Source organism: Salmo trutta, chromosome 9, assembly GCF_901001165.1.
Source record: "Salmo trutta chromosome 9, fSalTru1.1, whole genome shotgun sequence".
Taxonomy (NCBI): Eukaryota; Metazoa; Chordata; class Actinopteri; order Salmoniformes; family Salmonidae; genus Salmo; species Salmo trutta.
The window spans coordinates 43,895,911-43,913,608 of record NC_042965.1 but is presented as its reverse complement, the minus strand read 5'-3'; the positions used below and the strand labels follow the sequence as shown (position 1 = coordinate 43,913,608).

The window sequence follows — 17,698 nt, the reverse complement described above, 5'->3', positions numbered from 1 at the left end:
AGTGCAGTGGGCAGTTGGGAGGAGGTGTTCTTATTCTCCATGGACTTTACAATGTCCCAGAACTTTTTAGAGTTGGAGTTGCACGAAGCAAATTTCTGTTTGAAAAAGCTAGCCTTGGCGTTTCTAACTGCCTGTGTGTATTGGTTTCTAACTTCCCTAAAAAGTTGCATATCGCGGGGGCAGTTCGATGCTAATGCAGAACGCCACAGGATATTTTTGTGTTGGTTAAGGGCAGTCAGGTCTGGGGAGAACCAAGGGCTATATCTGTTCCTGGTTCTAAATTTCTTGAAAGGGGCATGCTTATTTAAGATGGAGAGGAAGGCATTTTTAAAAAATAACCAGGCATCCTCTACTGACGGGATGAGGTCAATATCCTTCCAGGATACCAGGGCCAGGTCGATTAGAAAGGCTTGCTCGTTGAAATGTTTCAGGGAGCGTTTGACAGTGATGAGTGGAGGTCGTTTGACCGCTGACCCATTACGGGTGCAGGCAATGAGGCAGTGATCGCTGAGATCTTGGTTGAAAACAGCAGAGGTGTAATTAGAGGGCACATTGGTTAGGATGATATCTATGAGGGTGCCAGTGTTTGCGGCTTTGGGGTTGTACCTGGTGGGTTCATTAATAATTTGTGTGAGATTGAGGGCATCAAGCTTGGATTGCAGAATGGCTGGGGTGTTAAGCATGTCCCAGTTTAGGTCGCCTAGTAGCACAAGCTCTGAAGATAGATGGGGGGCAATCAGTTCACATATGGTGTCCAGAGCACAGCTAGGGGCCGAGGGGGGTCTATAGCAGGCGGCAACGGTGAGAGACTTGTTTTTGGAGAGGTGGATTTTTAAAAGTAGAAGTTCAAATTGTTTGGGTACAGACCTGGATAGCAGGACAGAACTCTGCAAGCTATCTCTGCAGTAGATTGCAACACCGCCCCCTTTGGTCGTTCTATCTTGTCTGAAAACGTTGTAGTTAGGGATGAAGATTTCACAGTTTTTGGTGGACTTCCTAAGCCAAGATTCAGACACAGCCAGGACATCCGGGTTGGCAGAGTGTGCTAAAGCAGTGAATAAAACAAACTTAGGGAGGAGGCTTCTAATGTTAACATGCATGAAACCAAGGCTATTACGGTTACAGAAGTCATCAAAAGAGAGCGCCTGGGGAGTAGGTGTGGAGCCAGGCATTGAAGGGCCTGGATTCACCTCTACATCCCCAGCGGAGCAGAGAAGGATAAGTATGAGGGTACGGCTAAAAGCTATAAGAATTGGTCGTCTGTGACGTCCAGAATAGAGAGAAAAAGGAGCAGGTATCTGGGGGCGATAAAATAGCTTCAAGGTATAATGTACAGACAAAGGTATGGTGGGATGTGAGTACAGAGGAGGTAAACCTAGGCATTTAGTGATTATGAGAGAGATATTGTCTCTAGAAATATCATTGAAACCAGAAGATGTCATAGCATGTGTGGGTGGAGGAACTGAGAGGTTGGATAAGGTATAATGAGCAGGGCTAGAGGCTCTACAGTGAAATAAGCCAATAAACACTAACCAGAACAGCAATGGACAAGGCATATTGACATTAAGGAGAGGCATGCTTAGCCGAGTGATCAGAGGGTCCAGTGAGATTCAGACAGCTAGCTGGGCCATAGGTAGCAAGCTGGTGGAAGATGGGAGGGAGGTCTGTTTATAGCCGCCTCGTGCGTTTCCGTCTGTGGGTTAGTGGGGTTCCGTGTGGAAGGGGGGACCTGTCCAAGTTGGCAAAATAGTTAGTTATAGTGGCCCAAGAAAAGTGTCCGACAGACCTATTCAGATCACAGCCGAAAAGACAGCTAACGATTAGCTGGCCGCAGATGGGCGATCAGGTTACGTCGCGACGGAGGGGCCAGTTGGAACAACTCCCTCGGGCAGATAACGTCGGTGATCCAGTCGTGAAGACCCAATGGGGCTCCGCATCGGCAGTAAAACGGGTCAGGATAGGTGAGTTGTAGCCCAGGAGACACTTCAGCTGGCTAGCTCAGGAGTAGCCCACGAGTGGCTGACGGAATTCTTCAGCTGGCTAGCTAGCTAGCTCCGTAATTGTGTGTGTTAATTCCGAGACCGACGTTGCCAATAGTCACTCAGGTAGCAGCTAGTTAGCTGCAAGATCCAGGTGTAAATGTCCAGAGACTGCGGTAGAAATCGAGGAAAGGAGAGAGAATAGGTCCGATATGCTCTGGTCTGAGTCGCGCTGTACAAAAACTGGCGATAGCTTTTCGAGCTAATGGATAGCTGAGGACAGCTAACCGTAGCTAGCTGAACTTCAACGTTAGCCTGTGAAAATAGCTAACCTCTGGCTAGCTTCTGTCGTGGAATTCAGATGAGGTAAATAATACTTTCTTTTTTTTTTAAATTGATGAGGCGGGTTGCAGGAGAGTGCTTTGAGGTTGAGTATTTAGAATAAAAAAATGTAAAAAGATAAGTGAAGAAAAAAAAATATGTAAATATATATATATATACACGGGACACGACAGGACGTCTGAACTGCTACGCCATCTTGGATTGGATTGGCTGTGATGACGATGATGATGAAGATGCCCCCCCCCCACCTTGTACAGAGAAACTGACCACATGTTATTTGATCTTTCACAGGTTTCTGCATGTTTGTTCTGAGTCTGGTGAAGAAGCATTACCGGCTGCAGTTTTATATGGTGTGTATGAGCCAGCTAACCCTGGATAGCACTGACTGACCACCAGCATACTGCATACCACACAGCGTACCATCCACCACACTGCGTACCGCACACCATCCACCACACTGCATACCGCACACCACACTGCATACCATCCATCACACTGCGTACCATCATCACATTGCGTACCATCCATCACACTGCGTACCATCCATCACACTGCGTACCATCCATCACACTGCGTACCATCCATCACACTGCGTACCATCCATCACACTGCGTACCATCCACCACACTGCGTACCATCCACCACACTGCGTACCATCCACCACACTGCGTACCATCCACCACACTGCGTACCGCACACCACACTGCGTACCGCACACCACACTGCGTACCGCACACCACACTGCGTACCGCACACCACACTGCGTACCATCCACCACACTGCGTACCATCCACCACACTGCGTACCATCCACCACACTGCATACCACACTGCATACCATCCACCACACTGCATACCATCCACCACACTGCATACCACACTGCATACCATCCACCACACTGCATACTGCACACCACACTGCGTACCATCCACCACACTGCGTACCATCCACCACACTGCGTACCACACTGCGTACCATCCACCACACTGCGTACCATCCACCACACTGCGTACCACACTGCGTACCATCCACCACACTGCGTACCATCCACCACACTGCGTACCATCCACCACACTGCGTACCATCCACCACACTGCGTACCATCCACCACACTGCGTACCATCCACCACACTGCGTACCATCCACCACACTGCGTACCATCCACCACACTGCGTACCATCCATCACACTGCGTACCATCCATCACACTGCGTACCATCCATCACACTGCGTACCATCCATCACACTGCGTACCATCCATCACACTGCGTACCATCCACCACACTGCGTACCATCCACCACACTGCGTACCATCCACCACACTGCGTACCATCCACCACACTGCGTACCATCCACCACACTGCGTACCATCCACCACACTGCGTACCATCCACCACACTGCGTACCATCCACCACACTGCGTACCATCCACCACACTGCATACCGCACACCACACTGCATACCGCACACCACACTGCGTACCATCCACCACACTGCGTACCACACTGCATACCATCCACCACACTGCGTACCGCACACCACACTGCGTACCATCCACCACACTGCGTACCATCCACCACACTGCGTACCATCCACCACACTGCGTACCACACTGCATACCATCCACCACACTGCATACCGCACACCACACTGCGTACCATCCACCACACTGCGTACCCTCCACCACACTGCGTACCATCCACCACACTGCATACCGCACACCATCCACCACACTGCATACCGCACACCATCCACCACACTGCATACCGCACACCATCCACCACACTGCACACCCTCCACCACACTGCACACCCTCCACCACACTGCACACCCTCCACCACACTGCACACCCTCCACCACACTGCACACCCTCCACCACACGGTATACCATCCACCACACGGTATACCATCCACCACACTGCATACCATCCACCACACGGCATACCATCCACCACACGGCTAACATTCCACTTCCTTGTATATAGGGTATGGAGTGACATGATGGCACAAACAGAATGGTAACCAGGCTACTTAACATATGGCACACTATTCCCAATGTAGTGCACTACGTTTTACCACTCTCTTTTTGTTACGGTTTATTAAAAAGTAGTTGACTACATAGGGAGTTAAACGTAGCCAGTAGAACCAGCTGTACTATACTAGGTCTGGCCCAGGAGAACGTTCTAGAGGCTGTACTATACTAGGTCTGGCCCAAGAGAACGTTCTAGATTACAGCATAGCTTGTTTTTCTCCCCACACACACACACACACACACACACACACACACACACACACACACACCTCCACAAATATGTTGTATTTGAATGTCTCCATCCATCACTTCTGTGTTATATTTACAGTACGCCTCATACACACTAACACACACACATTGCTAGCCTGCTTTGTAAAAGGCATCTTCATCCGCCTAGCATTGTGTCATTGATTGTGGTAGATGTCAGTGGTGTGGAGTGACTAGGTGTAGGTTCTGTAGCCTGTCTGTATACTTCTCTCTGTACTCACTCCACATTCCCCACCACTAACGTGTGTGTGTGTGGTTTGCCCCTCCAGTTTGCGTGGACCCATGTAACCCTCCTGATTGTGGTGACACAGTCTCACCTAGTAATTCAGAACCTGTTTGAAGGAATGATCTGGTAAGAAATACACACACACACACACACACACACACACACAGGCATGCTCACACATACACACACACACAGGCATGCTCACACACACACACACACACACACACACACACACACACACACACACACACACACACACACACACACACACACACAGGCATGCTCACACACACACACACACACACACACACACACACACACACACACACACACACACACACACACACACACACACACACACACACAGGCATGCACACACACACACACACACACACACAGGCATGCACACACACACACACACACACACAGGCATGCACACACACACACACACACACACACAGGCATGCACACACACACACACACACACACAGGCATGCACACACACACACACACACACACACACAGGCATGCACACACACACACACACACACACACAGGCATGCACACACACACACACACACACACACACACAGGCATGCTCACACACAGGCATGCTCACACACATACACACACACACACAGGCATGCTCACACACACACACACACACACACACACACAGACACACACACACACACACACAGGCATGCACACACACACACACACACACACAGGCATGCTCACACACACACACACACACACACAGGCATGCTCACACACACACACACACACACACACACACAGGGCTCTACAGTGCGACCTGACATTTTTATTTAGGAGCCCCAGTGCACCAGATTTTAGCTTTGTTACACCAAATATTTGTCATTGTTTACATTTTCCACCTTAGGTCAGCACATGCTCCTTGTAGAGAAAGGGGCAGCGTAGAGCCTTGACAAAGCATCAGTGCTTCTGGTCACAAAGGAACATCGAGCCCAGACAGACCAGGGCCCGTATCCACATAGAAACATCGCGCCCAGACAGACCAGGGCCCGTATCCACACAGAAACATCGAGCCCAGACAGACCAGGGCCCGTATCCACATAGAAACATCGCGCCCAGACAGACCAGGGCCCGTATCCACATAGAAACATCGCGACCAGACAGACCAGGGCCCGTATCCACATAGAAACATCGCGCCCAGACAGACCAGGGCCCGTATCCACACAGAAACATCGAGCCCAGACAGACCAGGGCCCGTATCCACATAGAAACATCGCGCCCAGACAGACCAGGGCCCGTATCCACATAGAAACATCGCGACCAGACAGACCAGGGCCCGTATCCACATAGAAACATCGAGCCCAGACAGACCAGGGCCTGTATCCACACAGAAACATCGTGACCAGACAGACCAGGGCCCGTATCCACATAGAAACATTGCGACCAGACAGACCAGGGCCCGTATCCACATAGAAACATCGCTCCCAGACAGACCAGGGTCCGTATCCACACAGAAACATCGCTCCCAGACAGACCAGGGCCCGTATCCACACAGAAACATCGAGCCCAGACAGACCAGGGCCCGTATCCACACAGAAACATCGCGCCCAGACAGACCAGGGCCCGTATCCACATAGAAACATTGCGACCAGACAGACCAGGGCCCGTATCCACATAGAAACATCGTGACCAGACAGACCAGGGCCCGTATCCACATAGAAACATCGCGCCCAGACAGACCAGGGCCCGTATCCACATAGAAACATCGCGCCCAGACAGACCAGGGCCCGTATCCACATAGAAACATCGTGACCAGACAGACCAGGGCCCGTATCCACATAGAAACATCGCGCCCAGACAGACCAGGGCCCGTATCCACACAGAAACATCGCGACCAGACAGACCAGGGCCCGTATCCACATAGAAACATTGCGCCCAGCGTTAGGGAACACCCCCCCCCCCCCCCCCCCCCCCCCAACTCGTGCTACTGTTCATGACACAAACGGTTCAAATCTATCTTGTTGGTGAAGAGAATGTTGCATGTTTAAAGCATATTTCCTGCAATTTTACACATTTTGTCATGGGGTGCAATGAAAATGTTGGTTTTAAAGCCGTAGTCTACCGGGTATGTTGCGGCAGGGCCGTAGTCTACCAGGGTGTTGCGGCAGGGCCGTAGTCTACCAGGGTGTTGCGGCAGGGCGGTAGTCTACCAGGGTGTTGCGGCAGGGCCGTAGTCTACCAGGGTGTTGCGGCAGGGCGGAGTTACAAGGGTGTTGGCAGGGTAGTCTACCAGGGTGTTGCGGCAGGGCGGTAGTCTACCAGGGTGTTGCGGCAGGCGGTAGTCTACCAGGGTGTTGCGGCAGGGCGGGTAGTCTACCAGGGTGTTGCGGCAGGGCGGTAGTCTACCAGGGTGTTGCGGCAGGGCCGTAGTCTACCAGGGTGTTGCGGCAGGGCGGTAGTCTACCAGGGTGTTGCGGCAGGGCGGTAGTCTACCAGGGTGTTGCGGCAGGGCGGTAGTCTACCAGGGTGTTGCGGCAGGGCGGTAGTCTACCAGGGTGTTGCGGCAGGGCGGTAGTCTACCAGGGTGTTGCGGCAGGGCGGTAGTCTACCAGGGTGTTGCGGCAGGGCGGTAGTCTACCAGGGTGTTGCGGCAGGGCGGTAGTCTACCCGGGTATGTTGCGGCAGGGCCGTAGTCTACCCGGGTATGTTGCGGCAGGGCCGTAGTCTACCCGGGTATGTTGCGGTAGGGCAGTAGTCTACCAGGGTGTTGCGGTAGGACGGTAGTCTACCCGGTATGTTGCGGTAGGGCCGTAGTCTACCCGGTATTTTGCGGCAGGGCGGTAGTCTACCCGGGTATGTTGCGGCAGGGCCGGAGTCTACCCGGGTATTTTGCGGCAGGGCAGTAGTCTACCCGGGTATGTTGCGGTAGGGCAGTAGTCTACCCGGGTATGTTGCGGTAGGGCAGTAGTCTACCAGGGTGTTGCGGTAGGGCCGTAGTCTACCCGGTATGTTGCGGTAGGGCCGTAGTCTACCCGGTATTTTGCGGCAGGGCGGTAGTCTACCCGGTATTTTGCGGCAGGGCGGTAGTCTACCCGGTATTTTGCGGCAGGGCGGAAGTCTACCCGGGTATGTTGCGGCAGGGCCGGAGTCTACCCGGGTATTTTGCGGCAGGGCAGTAGTCTACCCGGTATTTTGCGGCAGGGCCGGAGTCTACCCGGGTATGTTGCGGTAGGGCTGTAGTCTACCCGGGTATGTTGCGGTAGGGCAGTAGTCTACCCGGGTATGTTGCGGTAGGGCAGTAGTCTACCAGGGTGTTGCGGTAGGGCCGTAGTCTACCCGGTATTTTGCGGCAGGGCGGTAGTCTACCCGGGTATGTTGCGGCAGGGCCGGAGTCTACCCGGGTATTTTGCGGCAGGGCAGTAGTCTACCCGGTATTTTGCGGCAGGGCCGGAGCCTACCCGGGTATTTTGCGGCAGGGCCGGAGCCTACCCGGTATTTTGCGGCAGGGCGGTAGTCTACCCGGGTATGTTGCGGCAGGGCCGTAGTCTACCCGGGTATGTTGCGGCAGGGCCGTAGTCTACCCGGGTATGTTGCGGCAGGGCCGTAGTCTACCCGGGTATGTTGCGGCAGGGCCGTAGTCTACCCGGGTATGTTGCGGCAGGGCAGTAGTCTACCGGGTATGTTGCGGCAGGGCCGTAGTCTACCCGGTATGTTGCGGTAGGGCAGTAGTCTACCGGGTATGTTGCCGTAGGGCCGTAGTCTACCGGGTATGTTGCCGTAGGGCCGTAGTCTACCGGGTATGTTGCGGTAGGGCCGTAGTCTACCCGGGTATGTTGCGGCAGGGCCGTAGTCTACCGGGGTATGTTGAGGCAGGGCGGTAGTCTACCAGGGTATGTTGCGGCAGGGCAGTAGTCTACCCGGGTATGTTGCGGCAGGGCCGTAGTCTACCGGGGTATGTTGAGGCAGGGCGGTAGTCTACCAGGGTATGTTGCGGCAGGGCAGTAGTCTACCCGGGTATGTTGAGGCAGGGCGGTAGTTACGGTAGTGGCTCTGTATATTGAATCTGTATGTAAGCGGTGTCTATAACCGATAAACAGTTTTTCCAAGCCTTTTGATAATGTTTCCATCTTGAATGTTGTTTTCCAGGTTCATCGTCCCCATCTCCATAGTGATATGCAATGACATAACGGCCTACCTGTTTGGTTTCTTCTTTGGCAGAACACCACTCATTAAGGTACACTTATATTATTATAAACTGGGTGGTTTGAGCCCTGAATGCTGATTGGCTGACAGCCGTTGGTATATCAGACTGTATTTCCTTGTACTGCTGTAATTAGGTTGGTAGCCAGTTATAATGGCAGTAAGGCACCTCCTGGGCTTTGTGGTACATGGCCAATATACCACGGCTAATGGCTATATCCAGGGACTCCGTGTTGCGTCGTGCCATGAACAGCCCTTAGCTGTGGTATATTGGCCATATACCACAAAGCCCCGAGATTCCCTGTTGCTTAAATATATGACATGTTTGTACCAGGGTTACTAACTAATCCCAGTCAATCCATGAAGAGAAGAGGAGCTCCTAAAACCAAGAACAATACTTTATTGGGCATTCTTGCAATGACTCTTTTTGCTTAATACAACCCAACCCCTCCACACACACACACACACACACACACACACACACACACAGTGGGAAACAGACAGAGATTGTCAGTATGGCTGCAGGACAGATACATGACCTTCTTCTTTCCCAGTGAAGATGAGTCACATGTGGCTTGGGATTAGGGTTGGCACACTGAGGTAAGGCCAGGACAGGCTGGGTGCTGTCATTCCCCCTGTGAAACGCTATGTCATTCCCCGTGTGAAACGCTATGTCACCCCTGTGTGAACCGCTATGTCATTCCCCGTGTGAAACGCTATGTCGTTCCCCCGTGTGAACCGCTATGTCGTTCCCCCGTGTGAACCGCTATGTCATTCCCCGTGTGAACCGCTATGTCGTTCCCCCGTGTGAACCGCTATGTCGTTCCCCCGTGTGAAACGCTATGTCGTTCCCCCGTGTGAAACGCTATGTCGTTCCCCCGTGTGAAACGCTATGTCGTTCCCCCGTGTGAAACGCTATGTCGTTTCCCCGTGTGAACCGCTATGTCGTTCCCCCGTGTGAACCGCTATGTCGTTCCCCCGTGTGAACCGCTATGTCGTTCCCCCGTGTGAACCGCTATGTCGTTCCCCCGTGTGAACCGCTATGTCGTTCCCCCGTGTGAACCGCTATGTCGTTCCCCCGTGTGAACCGCTATGTCGTTCCCCCGTGTGAACCGCTATGTCGTTCCCCCGTGTGAACCGCTATGTCGTTCCCCCGTGTGAACCGCTATGTCGTTCCCCCGTGTGAAACGCTATGTCGTTCCCCCGTGTGAAACGCTATGTCATTCCCCGTGTGAAACGCTATGTCATCTCCGCTGTTACTGTATCTGTCTCCACTCAATTCAGTTTCTATACTCCCAGTTCAGGAAGTGGAATTGCAATAAACTATATATATTTCATGAATTTAGAAAGACAGAGAGAAATAATTGGGCCTAACACGTTCCAAATTAAATGTCTATATTTTTTTTATTTTCTTACAGCTGTCTCCTAAGAAGACGTGGGAGGGGTTTATAGGAGGCTTCTTTGGGACCCTGGTCTGTGGATTCATAGTGAGTACTACAGCACTGTAAAGTTACTACGATAGTGGTAGTAGTACTTTTACATTTTAGAGCACGGAATAAAGTGGCATCCTCATTGACGATTCCTGCTGTGTTTTCTCCTAGCTGGCCTACCTGCTCGCTCAGTTCCAGTACTTTGTATGTCCTGTGGAGGTCAACAGCAAGACCAACCGTTTCACCGCGGACTGTGAACCCTCTGACATCTTTGTGATGCAACAGTACACATTTCCCTTCGCTGTCCAGAACATCCTCACATGGGTAAGGAAATTCCTGAAACGTTCCCAGAAATCTCCAGTTGAAGAATTCAAAATATGGCTTTCATGTGCTTCTAGATAGATGGCTTAGACAATAATGGGCAGTCTGGTCTGTTACTGGTCTGGTGAGGATGAGACGGAGAGAGTCTGTTACTGGTCTGGTGAGGATGAGAGAGAGAGAGTCTGTTACTGGTCTGGTGAGGATGAGAGAGAGAGAGTCTGTTACTGGTCTGGTGAGGATGAGAGAGAGAGAGTCTGTTACTGGTCTGGTGAGGATGAGAGAGAGAGAGTCTGTTACTGGTCTGGTGAGGATGAGAGAGAGAGAGTCTGTTACTGGTCTGGTGAGGATGAGAGAGAGAGAGTCTGTTACTGGTCTGGTGAGGATGAGAGAGAGAGAGTCTGTTACTGGTCTGGTGAGGATGAGAGAGAGAGAGTCTGTTACTGGTCTGGTGAGGATGAGAGAGAGAGAGAGAGAGTCTGTTACTGGTCTGGTGAGGATGGGAGAGAGAGAGAGAGTCTGTTACTTGTCTGGTGAGGATGGGAGAGAGAGAGTCTGTTGTCGTGTGTTCTAGACATGGTCAATACTGAGTTGTATTTACTACGTTCAGAACATTTAATAATTAGCTGATGCCCAATACATAGTGATACTTGTTTTAGTGAAACCCTAAACAACGTGTGTGTGTACGTCTCTACAGAAAACGGTGAACCTGTACCCATATCAGATCCACAGTGTGGTGCTCTCCACCTTCGCCTCTCTGATTGGTCCCTTTGGAGGATTCTTCGCCAGCGGCTTCAAACGAGCGTTCCAGATCAAAGTGAGGACACACAGGCTGGCCACGCTTCGCTGTTTGTTTATTTAGGGTGATTTCCATGGATACCTTAAAGACACAATCTGTGATTTCTCTGTAATAACTCCTCTCTCTGAGGACCTTCTCTGTAATAACTCCTCTCTCTGAGGATCTTCTCTGTAATAACTTCTCTCTCTGAGGACCTTCTCTGTAATAACTTCTCTCTCTGAGGACCTTCTCTGTAATAACTTCTCTCTCTGAGGACCTTCTCTGTAATAACTCCTCTCTCTGAGGACCTTCTCTGTAATAACTCCTCTCTCTGAGGACCTTCTCTGTAATAACTCCTCTCTCTGAGGACCTTCTCTGTAATAACTCCTCTCTCTGAGGACCTTCTCTGTAATAACTTCTCTCTCTGAGGACCTTCTCTGTAATAACTTCTCTCTCTGAGGACCTTCTCTGTAATAACTTCTCTCTCTGAGGACTTTCTCTGTAATAACTTCTCTCTCTGAGGACTTTCTCTGTAATAACTTCTCTCTCTCTCTGAGGACTTTCTCTGTAATAACTTCTCTCTCTCTCTCTCTCTGAGGACTTTCTCTGTAATAACTTCTCTCTCTCAGGACTTTGTCTGTAATAACTTCTCTCTCTCTCTCTCTCTCTCAGGACTTTGTCTGTAATAACATCTCTCTCGCTCTCTCTCTCTCTCAGGACTTTGTCTGTAATAACTTCTCTCTCTCTCTCTCTCTCTCTCTCTGAGGACTTTCTCTGTAATAACTTCTCTCTCTCTCAGGACTTTGTCTGTAATAACTTCTCTCTCGCTCTCTCTCTCTGTCAGGACTTTGTCTGTAATAACTTCTCTCTCTCTCTCTGAGGACTTTCTCTGTAATAACTTCTCTCTCTCTCAGGACTTTGTCTGTAATAACTTCTCTCTCTCTCTCTGAGGACTTTCTCTGTAATAACTTCTCTCTCTCTCTCTCTGAGGACTTTCTCTGTAATAACTTCTCTCTCTCTCTCTCAGGACTTTGTCTGTAATAACTTCTCTCTCTCTCTCTGAGGACTTTCTCTGTAATAACTTCTCTCTCTCTCTCTCAGGACTTTCTCTGTAATAACTTATCTCTTTCTCTTCTCTCCTCTCTCTCTCTCTGAGGATCTTCTCTGTAGTAACTTCTCTCTCTCTCCTGTCAGGACTTTGCAGACACCATCCCTGGTCACGGGGGCATCATGGATCGCTTCGACTGTCAGTATCTGATGGCTACCTTCACTCACGTTTACATAGCCAGCTTCATCAGGTAAGGGTCGTCACATTAACCTAGCCAGCTTCATCAGGTAAGGGTCGTCACTTTCACCTAGCCAGCTTCATCAGGTAAGGGTCGTCACTTTCACCTAGCCAGCTTCATCAGGTAAGGGTCATCACTTTCACCTAGCCAGCTTCATCAGGTAAGGGTTGTCACTTTACCTAGCCAGCATCATGTCGTCACTTTCACCTAGCCAGCTTCATCAGGTAAGGGTCGTCACTTTAACCTAGCCAGCATCATGTCGTCACTTTCACCTAGCCAGCTTCATCAGGTAAGGGTCGTCACTTTAACCTAGCCAGCATCATGTCGTCACTTTCACCTAACCAGCTTCATCAGGTAAGGGTCGTCACTTTAACCTAGCCAGCTTCATCAGGTAAGGGTTGTCACTTTAACCTAGCCAGCTTCATCAGATAAGGGTCGTCACTTTCACCTAGCCAGCTTCATCAGGTAAGGGTTGTCACTTTCACCTAGCCAGCTTCATCAGGTAAGGGTCGTCACTTTCACCTAACCAAAGTAAAGTCTTGTGAATAAATGATGATTAATAAGTGATAATCAGTAATGGGTCAGTCACTATAGCATGATGGAACTTTTATTTTATTCTGTGCTACAGCATTCAATGTTTGCCAAAAGTTATTTAAATATAAATTGTGATTTTATTTATTTTATGGAATCAAACTGACTTCAAAAAGCATGAATGATATGTAATGTCTGTGTCCCAGGGGTCCCAACCCCAGCAAGGTGTTACAGCAGCTGTTGGTCCTACAGCCAGAGCAGCAGCTCAGTATCTTTAACACCATGAGAGACCGCCTGAGAGACCGGGGAATACTGCCCCCTGCTGCCATGTAGTACACACACACAGACACACACACACACACACACACACAGACACACACACACACAGAGCGAGAGAAATTGTCTAAGGCTGCTTGTGTGTTACTAGATTTACACATCTAGTTTTTTTGGATCTATGTCAAGTAAGGCGAGGGGGGGGGGAATGACACAGCAGCCATTTTGGGAGGGGATGTGGATGACCACACACCATAGCAATGATCTTTTGGGGTGATTTCTACCTTCTTCTAGAAACTCTTCTGCTCAGCGACTGTTTTTCTTGTTCTTTTAACCAGTCCTCATTAATGTGAACTAAGGTGTTACTCCCAGCAACCTTTTACAAATAACAACAATACTTTCGGGGACTTCACATGTACTACTGGGACCTGCACGAGCACCTACACCAACAAACTACAGTAAGCCAATGTAATGCTACCAAGCTAACTAGCAGCAGCATTTTAAAGACTAAAGGCTGCGTTGCTCTGAAGAAACAAAATGGATCCTAGTTAAGAACGCATATGGTTTGTTTCATAACAGTACTGTAGGGGACAGTGACTGGCGGTCACCCTGTGGATGGATGGAGATTAATTACAGTGATTTTAGCCGAACTGAAGGAAGACACAGGGCACATCTTACAGAACCAGGATACCGGCTTATCCTGGGATGGTGTCTTTAAGTGTTGGCTTGGATGTGGTTGGATCAACAGCAGGGTCTTAGTCACTAGACACCAAACCCCAAGAAAACGGACCGAAACAGGGAGGGTAACTGACCTGAATTTGTCCAATAAGAAACGTCTGTTTTCTTCCGTTGCATAACGTTTTGCTACGGCGTGCACTAATGAATATGTTTTTGGACTTATGTAGGCTGCCCCAACATGTTGAAGATACTAAACACACTTGACTTGGGCACGGTGTTTATTTAATAATAGTATGTCTTTATTATCACAGATGATGGTCTTTACGTCAACATAACATATACGATGTAAAACATTTTAAGCATGTTCCTATGTCCTGTCGTTCATTACAGCTGAAATAAGCAGTTTTTCTTCTGATCTAGTTTTAGTTTCTAGATTTACCTACTGTTAGGTATTGGAACTTGACCTCATGCTATAGATACAGTACCAGTCAGAAGTTTAGACTCCCCTACTCATTCAAGGGTTTTTAAAAAAATTTTTTACTCTTGTTCTACATTGTAGAATAATAGTGAAGACATCAAAACTATGAAATAACACATTAACCAAAAATGTGTTAAACAAATCAAAATATAATTTATATTTGAGATTCTTCAAAGTTGACACCCTTTTGCCTTGACAGCTTTGCACACTATTGGCATTCTCTCAACCAGCTTCATGAGGTAATCCCCTGGAATGCATTTCAATTAATAGATGTACTATTGTAAAGTTGTTGTTCCACTGGATATCATAAGGTGAATGCACAAATTTGTAAGTCGCTCTGGATAAGAGCGTCTGCTAAATGACGTAAATGTATGTAAATGTGTGCTTTGTTAAAAGTTCATTTGTGGAATTTCTTTCCTTATTTTGAGCCAATCAGTTGTGTTGTGACAAGGAAGGGGTGCTATACAGAAGATATCCCTATTTGCTAAAAGACCAAGTCCATATTATGGCAAGAACAGCTCAAATGAGCAAAGAGAAACAACAGTCCATTATTTGTATTTATTATTTTACCTTTTATTTAACTAGGCAAGTCAGTTAAGAACAAATGTTTATTTTCAATGACAGCCTAGGAACAGTGGGTTTGTTCAGGGGCAGGATACTTTAAGACATGAAGGTCAGTCAATCCGGAACATTTCGAGTACTTTGAAAGTTTCTTCAAGTGCAGTCAACTGTTCAGAGGAGACTGCGTGAATCAGGCCTTCATGGTCGAATTGCTGCAAAAAAAATACACTACCAAAGGACACCAATAAGAAGAAGAGACTTGCTTGGGCCAAGAAACAAGAGCAATGGACATTAGACCGGTGGAAATCTGTCCTTTGGTCCAAATTTGCGATTTTTGGTTCCAACCACCGTGTCTTTGTGAGACGCAGAGTAGGTGAACGGATGATCTCTGCATGTGTGGTTCTCACCGTGAAGCATGGAGGAGGTGTGATGGTGCTTTGCTGGTGACACAATCTGTAATTTATTTAGAATTCAAGGCGGACTTAACCAGCATGGCTACCACAGCATTCTGCAGCGATACACAGTCCCACTAAGCCCAAACCAGATGGGATGATCTTTTGTTTTTCAACAGGACAATGAGCCAACACACCTCCAGGCTGTGTAAGGGCTATTTGACCAAGAAAGAGAGCGATGGAGTGCTGCATCCGATGACCTGGCTCACAATCACCTGACCTCAACCCAGTTGAGATGGTTTGGGATGACTCGGACCGCAGAGTGAAGGAAAAGCAGCCGCCAACAAGTGCTCAGCATATGTGGGAACTCCAACACTGTTTGAAAAGCATTCCAGGGGAATCTGGTTGAGAGAATACCAAGTGTGCAAATCTGTCATCAAAGCAAAAAGTGGCTACTTTGAAGAATCTAAAATAAAATATATTTTGGTTACTACATGATTTCATAGTTTATGTCTTCACTGTTATTTTACAATGTAGAAAATAGTCAAATAAAGAAAAACCTTTTAAATGAGTAGGTGTGTCCAAACTTTTGACTGGTAGTGCATTGCTGTAGGTATGGATCACTGTAAACAAACGCAGAAAAATTACAGTAATTTTCAAAAAGAATTTGCTAAATTTCCCAAAATCCTTGTTGTAATATTCCCAAAAATCAGGAGGGAATAAGCAAGAAATCCGATATCGTCCAACCGGGATTTCTGGGAATTTGGGGAAAGTTACCGGAATTTGGCAACTATAGCAACCAGCATACACTGTGTACATATCTCCAATGTATTACTGTACATAAGAATATCATATTTGAACAAAGACCTAATATCAAATCTGTTACATCTTTTTAAACTATGAAAACTATATGCAAAATAACAATACAATGGGACATTATTATTTATCTGTAGCAATAGCATTAATAAACTGTGGTTGAATAGGTAGCTAGGTGGGGGGGGGGATATATATTGACATATAAGGTGAACTGGTGGCTGCTGACGTGAGAATGTGTGGGGTAACTTTTACTTGGTTGTGAAAGAAATCATTTTTTCATACCTTTTCTGTCTAACCTTTTAACCAATTATTTTAGTTGCACTATAGTTGATTGCCCATCTCTCTTCAGCTGACCTGAACCATTCAACAGTTCCAATATTCCTATGATTTTTCTTACCAGACTCGATCTTTTGTAAAGTTTGTAAAAAAATAACAATATTTTAGAAGTCTACTTATTTGTTGTATTGTTCTTTAAAGGGGTTAGTTTTGAGAATTCAAGATATTTTGGTAACATTTCATGTTATGATTGCAGTGTGCCTGTGTGTGTGTACACGCATACATTCAGTTTATTAGGTACACATAAAGGCTTTTCTCCTACAGACAGTGAGTCACATGGCCTGCTATATAAAACAGGCAGACAGGCATCGAGACATTCAGTTACTGTTCCATTGAACGTTAGAATGGTGACCTAAGTCACTGAGCGTGGTATGATCGTCGGTTCCAGTATCTCAGAAACGGCCGGCCTACTGGGCTCTTCACCTCACGACAGTCAGCAGCTGTCCTGTGGGCAAAAATAGCTTGTTGAAGAGAGGTCGAAGGAGAATGGCAAGCTAACAGGCGGGCCACAAACAGGCAAATAACGGCATCTTGGAACGCACAACTCCTCGGACCGGGTTCCACTCCTATCAGCTAAAAACAAGAAGAAGAGGCTCCAGTGGACACGAGGTCACCAACACTGGACAACTGAAGAGTGGAAAAACATTGCCTGGTCTGACGAATCCCAGTTCCTGTTGCATCATGCTGACGGCAGAGTCAGGATTTAGCATAAGCAGCATGAGTCCGTGGCCCCATCCTACCTGGTGTCAATGGAACAGGCTGACGGCAGAGCCAGGATT

General features: G+C 48.4%; 1 protein-coding gene and 1 long non-coding RNA gene across 3 annotated transcripts in view; one reads left to right on the top strand and one right to left on the bottom strand.

Annotated features, from left to right (window-relative positions):
• LOC115200629 (phosphatidate cytidylyltransferase 1) overlaps positions 1 to 14,739 on the top strand; it is a 41,839-nt gene extending 27,100 nt beyond the window's left edge. For both annotated transcript variants that reach the window (XM_029763827.1, XM_029763828.1), the window contains 8 exons: positions 2,613 to 2,671; positions 4,889 to 4,971; positions 8,989 to 9,076; positions 10,461 to 10,529; positions 10,644 to 10,796; positions 11,488 to 11,607; positions 12,763 to 12,866; positions 13,592 to 14,739. In XM_029763827.1, coding sequence (XP_029619687.1) covers positions 2,613 to 2,671; positions 4,889 to 4,971; positions 8,989 to 9,076; positions 10,461 to 10,529; positions 10,644 to 10,796; positions 11,488 to 11,607; positions 12,763 to 12,866; positions 13,592 to 13,718 — 803 coding nt within the window. In that variant the 3' untranslated portion in view covers positions 13,719 to 14,739. The remainder of the gene's footprint in view (positions 1 to 2,612; positions 2,672 to 4,888; positions 4,972 to 8,988; positions 9,077 to 10,460; positions 10,530 to 10,643; positions 10,797 to 11,487; positions 11,608 to 12,762; positions 12,867 to 13,591) is intronic.
• Positions 12,910 to 13,274, bottom strand: LOC115200630 (uncharacterized). Its single transcript, XR_003879550.1, has 3 exons — positions 13,229 to 13,274; positions 13,062 to 13,163; positions 12,910 to 12,960 (listed from the first exon to the last, which is right to left on the bottom strand). It is a non-coding gene; the product is annotated as an uncharacterized LOC115200630 (long non-coding RNA).
• Positions 14,740 to 17,698: the final 2,959 nt, after the last annotated feature.